The following is a 12,308-nucleotide window of genomic DNA, read 5'->3' on the forward strand; positions in this document are numbered from 1 at the left end:
TCAACGTTTTTGAACCACCGCTCTTTCTAGACGCACAATTTTCTGAAACGGAAGGATCGCAGGGGGTGCTGGAGCATATCCCATCTGACTTCATGCATCAGGAGGTGGAACACCCAGATTAGTTGTCCGGCCAATCGCAGGGCAAGAGGAGACAAACAAACAATTACACTCATAGCATGCATGTTTTTGGAATGTGGGAGGAAACCTGAGTACCCGGAGAAAACCCACGCAAGCTCCAGCAGAACATGCAAACTCCACATAGGTGGACCAACCTGGATTTGAACCCAGGACCCCAGAACCGTAAAGTTAACCAGTCTATCATGCATGTTTTTGGTTGTGGGAGTAAAGCACCCGGAGAAAACCCACAAAAGCCTGGGGCAAACACTGGAGGATCTACCTGGGATCGAACCTAGGACCCTAGAACTGTGAGGCTGACTCACTTTCGCTTAGGATGTACTTGGTGGTTATTATTTGGCAACATGAATAATGCCAAGTGTTATTTTTGGCAGTTATTAGCTTATGTTGTCCTGGGACCGAAGGGTCAACTGTTTGATGACAAAGTAATGAACCCTAATTTGCCTGCGGTAGTTTGGCATCGCCTCGCATGGGAAGAACATCACTGGCATAGAAATGGTTACATGCATGAGAAAATGTTATTTAATGTTCAGGAAAGAGCTTCCGGCACTGTAAAATTGGACAAATAAATACGCCATATAAAGGTTTAACATTTATCCTTACGGTCTGGGAAAGCATTTATGTATTTTTTTTATGGTTCAGAAAAACAATTGGAATATTTTTTACAGATAACTTAAAGAAAACAGTTCAATTTTTGTTTATGACTATGTTTGTAGTTAAAAATAAATAAAATAAGGAGCTGTATAAAGTTGAGAAATTGGTTCTTCTTTTTTTGTAATGAATGTTACAGTAGCCTAGATTGAAATCCACAGTGTGTGCAGGTGAATAATACATTACCTTTGTGATGACTCATCATTTAGCCAGAGGCTATGGTAAGACCTACTTTTATGACTTTGCCACCAATGGGAACTTTCAAACGTATAGTCGAAGAGATATGTCAAAATATTGAAGTGCCAGCGTAATCACCGCTCCATTAACCCAAAATAACCACAGAGGGGAACCATATTTCATCACTGACTTCCATCAGGTGAATTGGCCTGACACACACGGCGTTTTTGAAAGTTTTTTTTCCAATATTCCCCGTACTGTCCTTCATTGGATCATTGGCCTTGTGGGAAGGATTTATGGAAATGTATAAATCAGGTATTTGACTAGCTTTGATTACGGGAAAATATGCAATTGTATTGATTTTTGTATGTAATCAAGATTATTCATTAAAAAAAATCTAAATAAGATTCATAAATGCAACCATTATTTCCCAAATTGACACCAAATTACAATTTTTATGTAACAAACTTTGGACATGTGCCTAACAACCAAAAAAATTTCAACTATGGCTATGAATTGATTTTTTCTGATAATATTTTCAATTTTTTTTTTGGTTTAAAACTGTTTTCCTGACTTTAATTGGAGTATACATCATTAGCTTTTGTAAAAAATTAAAAAGGGCAAAATCAGGAAATATAATATACATCTATAATCATCATTTGAATTTAATCCTAAAATAAAAACTTACTCGGGCCACACAAAATGATGCAGCGGGCCAGATTTGGCCCGCGGGCCACCACTTTGACATTTGTACTTACATGTTTTATACCTTAAACTACAAGGTAAAGGTTGTAACCATCTACATTGACTTATTAAATTAAATTGGGCAGCTCAGAAGTTCACAAACGCGCTTTTTGATGCGGTGAAAAGTTATTTCCAATCTTAACAGCGACTATGAAACAAAAGACAAAAAGGTCAAAAAGCACCACTTGAGGTCATGGTGTCTTTGTCTGGGACTTGTAATTACTACTCACTGGACTACAAGAGGGTGGCAACAAGCCTTGATTTAATCTTCCTTTCTATTTACGGAAATAAATTTGCCCCCAAGGGGATGGCGATGCTTTTTTTTTTTTTTTTTGAGGTCATTGACTTTAGTATCTGTGGAATGTAACTGGGCGTCTTTGACGAGACGTCGGTGAGATCAATGCACGGCGTGACTGCCAAAATGTGTATTTTTGTACTTTTTTTCTTTGTGTTTTCTTTGGGTTCATCTGTTAAGTCGTGATCTCTATCAGGTGATGTTTTGGGAATACGCGTTTGACAGGTTATATTTGATTTCGATTTCATGATTATGGAGTGCAACACTGTTTATTTTTGGCTTTTTGGCAGAGAGTTGTGTTGCTACGGTTGCTTCAGACTTTGTGTCAGACGGGGAGATTTTGATAAAGAGTAAGATCTGCTTATGGGATGCCGTTACTCTGCATCAACTCATTTTCATCGTTCATGAGGGCCGGACCATTTTAGATATATTTAGATTTTTTTTTTTATAAATGGATTAAAAGAACTGGATTAAAAACCCTGAATATTCAATTTTTTAATAGATTTTTCATTTTTTTTAATATATTTTTTGATTTTACTAAATGATTTTTGAACTAAAAACATAGAAAATGGATTTTAAAAAGTACAATTATTGATTTAAAAGGGGTAAAATCAGAAAATTTAACACATCTATACTATATATTTGCAATATTTAGATTTTTTTTATAAATGGAATAAAATAACTGTATTAAAGCCTTGAATATTCAGTTTTTTATAGATCTAAAACAATGTTTATTTTAGCTTTTTTTAAATATATCTTTAGATTTTACAAAATGATTTTTGAACTAAAAACACCAAAAAATGGATTAAAAATTTACAATTATTGATTTAAAAAGGGGAAAAATCAGGAAATGTAATATACATCTATACTCATCATTTTAATTTGATCCTAAAACATAAAGTCGGCACTCAAAATTAACTTTCCGGGCCACACAAAATGATGCAGCGGGCCAGATTTGGCCCCCGGGCCGCCACTTAGCGTGTCAACATTCCTTACAGGAAAACACACAAAACACTATTTGTAGTCTGTCAGCAGGCGAAGGGAGGGATGGTGTCGGAACATACTCCCCGTGTGTACAACCTGTGTGTTCATTGTGTACTCACAGTCAGCTTGTGCGCAGATGAGGCAAGCGGCGGTGCTGTTGAAGAAGGTAAGAAGGCTTGCCACGGCCAGGCTGACGTCCATGTTGGTTGGCCTCATGTCCAGAGTAGTGAATCGGGGGAATTGGACTTTTAAGATGTCTTCCGGAGCCACTTTCACATAGGGCACCTACAAAAGGAAAAAAATATGTTAAAACCAAAGGTGCTTTAACGTAAATCTGATGTTTTTAGCTTTAGCTTTAGTCTTTAGCTTTTTCTATATATATTTTTAGATTTTACAAAATGATTTTTGAACTAAAAACAGGAAAAAAATGATTAGAAAATGACAATTATTGATTTAAAAGGGGGAAAATCAGAAAATTTCATATACATCTATACTCTTCATTTTAATTTGATCCTAAACCAGAAAGTCGGCACTCATGATTGACTTTCTCGGACCGCACAAAGTGATGCGGCGGGCCAGATTTGGCCCCCGAGCCGCCACTTTGACACCTGTTGCCTACATTAAAGTAGCATCCCTGTTCTTCAAAATTCCTTGAATTTGGCCATGTACAAAGTTCTCCAACCCATATTAAAGAAGGAGTAACAATCCCATCATCGATACTATTCGTCAGCGAGTTCAGGGATGCCAAGTAGTAGTTAAGATGATATTTTTGACACAAACTGGCAGTTTTGTGAGGGCTCGTAGCCTCACCTTTTGTTTCGACTGGCCTCAGATCAGAGCTGACGATTGCACAATTCCAAACATAACCCTGAGGAGGAACCGATCATCAAAAGTTTGATACAATCGGGGGTGATTGTTTGCAGAATAATATCCTAAACTCTTGAACTCAAACCGCCCGGTTTCGAAGAAAAGTTTGTATACGCACCAGCAAAGAAGGTTAAACGACAATTCCGGCATCCTTTTATGTTCGACTTCATCGTGTACAAAAGTTGCAATATCGTCAAAATACACGCAAAAAGAGCCGAGAGAAACTGCGTGTGCGATATTATGTATATTAAGCGTGTCAAAAACAACCTGCGGGTCTACGGACGCAAACACGTGCTTTCTGGATGACGAAGGCAATGGTGTCAAAGTGGCGGCCCGGGGGCCAAATCTGGCCCGACGCATCATTTCGTGCGGTCCGAGAAAGTAAAAAAATAATGTCGACTTTCTGTTTTAGGATCAAATTCAAATAAAGAGTATATAGATGTATATTAAATTTCCTGATTTTCCCCCCTTTTAAATCAATAATTGCCATTTTTTAATCAATTTCTTTGGTGTTTTAGTTCAAAAATCATTTTGTAAAATCTAAAAATATATGCAAAACATATTTGGCCATGTACAATATCTACATATATATACATATATATACATTTGTGTATATACATATATATCAAATTTCCATTTTTTCCCCTTTTAAATCAATATTTGCAATTTTTAATCCATTTTTTTGTGTTTTTAGTCCAAAAATCTATCTATAATATCTAAAAACATATAAAAATATCTTCTGTATAAAAAAACGGAATATTCAGGCCTTTTAATCCAGTTAATTTAATCGATTCATTAAAAAAAAATCTAAATATCATATCTAAAATGGTCCGCGGCCCACATAAAACACAAGTTGACGTTAACTAACCCGAGTGTGACACCCTTGAACTAAAACAAGACCACATTTCCTCCTAGTAGTGCAATTGCTTAATTGCTTCAAAACACAATTATTCAGCAGTTGATTCCACACAATTAACCTCATTCTTACACCAATTAATTCCTTCTCCGGCCCTCTTTTAATTCAAACGTGACCTTTTTATCAACCAGGTCACATTTCAAAGTACGACAACCAAGCTGCTAAACTGTCTCTATCAACACTACAAAAAAAGTCCCATCACTTTAACAAAAGCGAGTAAAAAAAAAAAATCAGACAAGTCCACTTGGAATAAATCGAAGCTACTCCCCAAGCGGTATGACACCACATTCCCTTGCGCCTTTTTGGACTATTATCCAGGCTTAGGGCTCCCCATTACCCGGGTTTTGGCGTTCCATCGGACGCTGTCAGTACTGGCGGCGGCGCCATCCATCCATCCAGACGCCCAGGGACTCCATTACACAACAATGGGCAAGGATTGAAAACCAATCAAGGGAATATGGGGACAAAAAAGGAAGGCGACGTATGGCCACGGAGAAGACCAGGGACAGGCAATCTGCCGTGATGAAGAGGCTTGGTGGCCTCTTGCTCTTCCAGGGGAAGGATGTCCTCCAATATCTCCTTCAAGCCCCACTGGACTTCACGCTAATGGCCGGCTAGATGACTCACCCAACACCTGCTACTCACCCGGACCCCCATTTTTCATTCAGGCTACACTAGCGATGGGCAAACTATGGCCTGCGGGCCGAATTCAATTAAGTTGAAACTACAGGGTGACCCAAAAAGATGCGAACCCATATTTTATTCGATAAAAAGTCCATTTTTTAACAAAAGTCTCAAACAATTGAGGAACTGAAAACTGCCATCACAGAAAAAATAAGAGCCACCCTGAAAGAGGAGTGTGTAAAAGTGATTGACAACTTTGTCAGACGAGTACAGGTTTGCTTGCAATGGAATGGTGGACATCTTGGGAAAGCCATAAATGGACTAAAAATTGACAGAAATAGCTGAAACTCTGGTGAATGGTCTTCCATAAACTGAATAATGTGTGGTTGTAATTTGAAATAAATAGCTCCTCCCCCACTGCAAGATTTTATACAAAAAAATCCAAAACATCAACAATGGCTGGCTCTAGAGGTGACTGTGAAGTAGTGAGTGCTTCATACCTGGAAGTCAATGGCAATTACCGTATTTTAACCACTATATGGCGCACTTAAAAGTCTTACATTTTCTCCAAAATAGACAGTGCGCCTTATAATACAGTGCGCCTTATTTATGGAAAAAATGTAATTCATTGAGGGTGCGCCTTATAATGCGGTGCGCCTTATAGTCGTGAAAATACGGTAAATGTCAATAATTGAATAAGATGTCTGCCTGCACTGGTTGATAAATATATCAGAAGGGTAATTATTAATGAACCTATCATTAAGACTATCTATAATTTCCTTTGTGATTTACTCCATTAAATTCCCACCTCATGTCAGCAATACTACAATTGATTACCTAACAGTAATTATAATATCAATTTTCAAACAGCCTCCTTTTTCATTTTGATGGCGAATACAAGGATTTTCCATTAAATGAATTTGAACCAGCTTAGAGAGAAGAAAAGATTTGATTCATTCACATTCATGAGATGAAAATATATCTCTATATATTCACATTTTTCTACTAAGGAAATAATAGGTGGAAATGAAAGTTTAGAATGACTTGAGCATGTGCAACGTGCAATGTTTTTTGACCCTGGTGCTTTTAAGACAGAAAATCAATGGGCCACGTGAAGAACACCAAGTTGTCAACCACGTTAAAGACGTCTGGCAGCCTTCTTATCTCTTACCAACAGCTCGTTTAAATCGCACATACAGGTCGATTCATCTCAACTGCAAAACCAGGAAAAATGGCGTCTGTCTACAAGTCCAAACTACTAAGACACTAGTTTCCAAAACCCCATTTTTTTTTTTAAATAAATGGATTTAAAGAACTGGATTGAAAGCCCTGAATATTCAGTTTTTTTATAGATCTAAAGCCATGTTTATTTTAGCTTTTAAATATATTTTTAGATTTTGTAAGATGATTTTTGAACTAAAAACAGAGAAAAAATGGATTAAAAATGACAATTATTGATTTAAAAGGGAGAAAATCAGGAAAATTAATATACATCTATACTCTTCATTATAATTTGACCCTAAAACAGGTATTCACCACTCATGATTTACTTTCTCGGGCCGCACAAAATGATTCGGCGGGCCAAATATGGCCCCCGGACCGCCACTTTGACACCAGTGCTCTAAATTGCCTAAATAGCTATGAGTGTGATTGTTTTTTTTTATCTCCTCCTGCCCTACGATTGGCTGGCCACCGATTCCGTGAGCTGGGATAGGCTCCAGCACCCCTAGCGACTCTTATGAGAATAATGCAGATCATTTTTACATAAGTTATGAGCCAAGAAGGATTGTATTGGTACCAGTATAAAACCAAAACCAAAAACAATACACTGAGGACCATAAGTTAATATTTGGACTTTCAAAATATTTCCATTTATGGTTATAGTCCACGTCCCTTGGTGTTAAAGTTTACAAGGATCAATGACTAACCAGATCCAGCAAGTGAAGCTGAACCTTCAGGATTTGCACACAAAAAAAAGGACTGACAGTCAGTTCGAATTGCTGAGCCTTGGCAAAGACCTTTTTTTTTGCTCAACAGAGTGCTGTTCCAGTTCAACTGGCGCTAATAACGCCTTTTCAGCCCAACAGTTCTGCTGGTATTCAAATAGAAGTCGACATAATCATTTGAATTTGGCCAGGGATCGGAAACTACTGAGCTGAAGTCATTTTTTTCTGCAATGCAGTCAAGTGTGCAAGCCATCCGCGACCTGTCTGCTGTGAATCCAAGCGCAAAAGCCAACGAGGAAAAAGTGCAAGTAGGTGAGCGGGCCATATGGAGTAGCAGTAGGAATGCAGAAATTTACATCTGTTAGTTAGTTTTAACCCCCCGGAGTGCAAAAAAAAAAAGGGCTAAACTGCTTTTTTTTTTAATGGGTTGTCAAATATATTCGACCCGGGTGCGACAATATAAGCGAAATTTGGCATTGAGCTTATTTACATTAAAAGTTCTGTTTATCAATTAATAAAGAGATATGTCCTTGAAATATTTGTGGCTAAATGATTCTGATTTTTTTTCATTTTTATTGACTATTTATTGATTGTTTGCCTAAAATTACCACAAAAGCATGGCTAGGGATAATTAGCATTTTTTTAGCAGTGGTGTCAAACATACGGCCCGCGGGCCGAATCCGGCCCGTCTGGTGGTTTGGTACGGTCCGGGGAAGAAAGCTGCATTGTATGAAAAAATATGAATTTTCTTTTAAAAATTGTAGTTCGTGTATTATCCGCTAGGGGCGCGGTGTTTTAGTAAGTGCAGACAACATGAATTGACATTTATTTATGTTCTTATGTTATTCTCTTGTTCATAATATGTTTTTCATAATGTAAAAGGACATCCTCTAGGCCACTGGTGTCAAAAGGGCGGCCCTGGGGCCAAATCTGGCCCGCTATATCATTCGCCACTTAATTCCAATAGACCGAAAATACAATTTCAATAAAGCTGGTGATCAAAAATTAATTTTCCTTTGCTCTAATTTACTTGCCATGAAAGAACAGGTACACGATTTCAATGGTTTGGAGATTCCCGTGCCAGAAAATGAAAAAATAAAATGAAAATAAAAAACACTGGGAAGCTGGCAATGGCGTGGAGAACAACAGCAGCGGGGGATGAATATGACGTGCTGGCGGCGGGACGATAGCAGCTGCCGTGCGACCGACGTCTGGCACGGAGACGCTCTAATTTAAGCATAGTTGCAGCAGCGTAAACGCTCGGTGGGGCCAGAGAGGATTTGCAGGCTTGGCTTGCAAACTTATGGAGTGACAAAAAGATGCTGAATGGCTAGAATGCTCGCAGGTGAAAATCAGTTTGGACAGCAACATAAACACGCAACACAAATGGAGAGGACTCTATCATTCACTTTTTCAAAGGACAAGGGGCATCATAAGCTGGCTCTCAACATCGTATGAAGCAAAATTCAGGGATTTTAGAACCGAAAATAGGTGGAGCAACATGGCTTCGAACCCAGGACCCTAAAACTGCGAGGCAGAGGCACTAACCACTTAATCACCGGGCCACCCCGGCCTAAAATACAGTTTACAGTTAATTTCAAACTACTATGTACATGTTTTTATAAAATTATTGCACTTGATAGCGATGCTAAATCGCGAGGAGACAGAGTTCGACCAATCACAGCTCGGGGTAATTTAGAGGGTTCAACATGGCTAACATGGATTTTTTTTCTTAGAATGTAGGAGGAAACTGGAGTGCCCGGAGTAACCAAAAAAAAAAAAAAATCAAACTCCATTCAGGAGGACAAACCTGGGTTCGAACCCATTAACCAAAAACTGCGAGCCAGACGCACCAACCACTCATTCACCGCGTCATCCTGCACTAAAATACAGTTTATGTATTTCAAATTACTTATTCAAAGTTTTCAACCAGGTTACCATGAATTTTTAGTGGAAACTAAAAAAAAAGAATTCCTCAGAAGTACAGACCTGGAATCGAACCCATGACCTTATAACTGCAAGCCCGACAAACTAACCACTTATCCCTATTGGTCCACTACTGACCCACAATTCCAAATGATGGCCATCTGACCCCAAACTCACCTCAAGAAATTCTACCTGAGAGCCCATAAACCCCGCCCACCATCCACTATCCACCATGTAGTGGTGTGGTAATCTGTGTGTGTTGTTCTACTAGCAGATGGCTTTGCAAGCCCCGAGCAACTACAGAATATCAGACTTGGTATTAATATTCATGACTTTCTGACACATTTGAGTCACTGAGAAAAAACATATACTCTCCATTTAGACACAGGGATGATATGATATCTATTTCATGGTACAAGAGGGAAGTAGGTTGAATAAAAAAACAAGTCACTTACATTAAAACATTTGTCAACTTGATTTCACGTGGGCTGAACCATTTTAGATATAATATTTAGATTTTTTATTAATAAATGGATTAAAAGAACTGGATTTAAAGCCCTGAATATTCCAGTTTTTATAGATCTAAAACAAAGTTTATTTTAGCTTTTTTTAAATATATTTTTAGATTTTACTAAAGATTTTTGAACTAAAAACACAAAAAATGGATTAAAAAAATAAAATTATTGATTTAAAAGGGAAAAAATCAGTAAATTTAATATACATCTATACTCTTCATTTTAATTTGATCCTAAAACAGAAAGTTGACATGATTTACTTTCCCGGGCCGCATAAAATGATGCAGCGGGCCAGATTTGGCCCCCGAGCCGCCACTTTGACACCATTTGCCATAGACTTATTGCAACAGACTTCTCTTACAAGTTGTTGCATTTGCCAAAATGTGGTTGGAGCATTATCTATTGCACAATATTACTCCATATTCCATTGTTGGCGTTATTACAATAATATGGAAATATCTAAAAATCCGCCATTTTTGAGCATTTAAAAAATGGGTCTACTTTTCAATTTCTGATCAACTGCTACTTGTTATAAAATGTGCTGCCATGCACGTTTTTTTTTTCCTCTCTGGACTCTGTTCCGCTTTGCTCGGGGGTCTTTTTAAAGGGGGGGGGTAGCAGGTTATAGGATGGGGGTCCTACCTATCTGATTGGAGATGCAACATTAGGCCGTGGGCCAATCTTCTTCATCTCCTCCTGAGCTTTTTCAGCCTGCTGCAGACTATCAAATATTCAATAAAGGTTTATTTCCCAAAGGCTGATTGCTAAATCAACCCCCCCCCCCCCCCCCCCACCAGCACACATGCTGTTGGATGAGCCCGATTTGCTGCAGTTTACAAATTGTTGCACTTTTTAGTCGCTATTGAAGTATAATCGCCATTGTGGTTTTACCATTCATTACACTGGTTGAATATTGATAATATCTGAGTAGAAGTGTATTTTTTTTGCATATTGTGTATGTCAAGTTTACACACAGACTGTAAAATGCCGATTATTTCAATTTTATATTATTAATTGGCTATTTTATAGGTGGTTTTAGGTTTTAGGCTTTGACATTGGACACGTTTATGGGCTTTAAAGGATGTTCAATGTCAAGAATGATGTGATTTCTCTCAATAATCGGACTTGCATCATGATTTTAAGTAACAAAAAATAAATGTAGAAATAAATGAGGGTCTTTTTCAAGTACTACTCGATCCTTGTTTCGTTGCACACAAGAGGAAACCCTCCCGCGGGCTTTTGAGATTACGTACAAGTGATATGTTAAATCGGATGGACATACAACTGGACCTAAATTGATAAAAATAGCCAATTTCACGGGACATGCATTTTCTTCTAACATCATTATGTCCACTAGCAGGCATACCATCTATTTCCAATAATTTTCTACAGACTGCAAATACAACTATCTTTAATTTTGGCAATCACAAAGGGTTGCAAGGGGTGCTGGAGTCTATCCCAGTTAACTTCAAGCACCAGGCAGAGGATACCCTGAATTGACAGCCAACCAATTGCTAACCACTCATCTGGAATGAACTGACCTCTTTTTCGCCGCAGATGTTACTGATGATGGAGTTGGAGGCTGGACTGGCAGAAGGTCCGAGGACTGCTACCACGCCTTTAGACATTATTTGGCACACTAGAAAAAGAAGGAAAAGTATTAATATTTGCCAAAAAATGTTCTTACATTTTTTTTTTAAGGCTTTAAAAGGAGTGACGCAAAACAAACTGAACTTAAAAATGACTACAACTGTAAAACTGTTGTTTGCAATGTATGGGAACGTTAGTCAAGTATCAACATTCCAATTTTTCATAATAAATATTAACATCCATATGAAAAAAATGAGGGAATAATGCACATGTGTCAAAGTGGCGGGTCGGGGGCCAAATTTGGCCCGCCGGATCATTTTTTGTGGCCCGGGAAAGTAAATCATGAGTGCTGACTTTCTGTTTTAGGATTAAATTCAAATGAAGAGTATAGATTTATATTAAATTTCCTGATTTCCCCCTTTTAAATCAATAATTGTCATTTTTTAATCATTTTTTTATATTTTTAGTTCAAAAATCATTTTGTAAAATCTAAAAATATATTTAAAAAAGCTAAAATAAACTTTGTTTTAAATCTATAAAAAAACTGAATATTCAGGACTTTTAATCCAGTTCTTTTAATCCATTTATATAAAAAAACCTACATATTATATCTAGTATATATAGTTGACGTTAAAGTGAATGATAAAATGGAGGCGATAACCATTTAATTAAATTTCCTTTCCAAATACGTTATCTTTCTTTAAACTTTTGAAAATGACAAATCCATTTCTTGAATTTAACTCACTAAAATACACATAGCACATTACTTTAATCTCCCATAGGACAAAACCGACATTTCCTGTGGATTTATAATCCCCGTCTTCCAATTAAACTTTCGGTGTTCAATGGCGCGAAACCGCCAAGTACAAGAACTACGTAAGTAACAGCACATGTGTATGTGTGTGTGGGTTTTTATGTGTGTCATACGAATGATATTC

General features: G+C 37.5%; 1 protein-coding gene across 4 annotated transcripts in view; it reads right to left on the reverse strand.

The window, feature by feature from the left end:
* The window catches only part of grik4 (glutamate receptor, ionotropic, kainate 4), a 163,496-nt gene that overhangs the window by 55,674 nt on the left and 95,514 nt on the right, over positions 1 to 12,308 (reverse strand). For 3 of the 4 annotated variants that reach the window (XM_077722800.1, XM_077722801.1, XM_077722802.1), the window contains 2 exons: positions 11,322 to 11,419; positions 3,106 to 3,271 (listed from right to left, as the gene is read on the reverse strand). In XM_077722800.1, coding sequence (XP_077578926.1) covers positions 3,106 to 3,271; positions 11,322 to 11,419 — 264 coding nt within the window. Of the gene's footprint in view, positions 1 to 3,105; positions 3,272 to 3,796; positions 3,921 to 11,321; positions 11,420 to 12,308 lie in introns of those variants that run through there. The other variant, XM_077722803.1, reaches the window with a different exon arrangement.

Source organism: Stigmatopora nigra, chromosome 8 (genome assembly GCF_051989575.1).
Source record: "Stigmatopora nigra isolate UIUO_SnigA chromosome 8, RoL_Snig_1.1, whole genome shotgun sequence".
NCBI lineage: Eukaryota > Metazoa > Chordata > Actinopteri > Syngnathiformes > Syngnathidae > Stigmatopora > Stigmatopora nigra.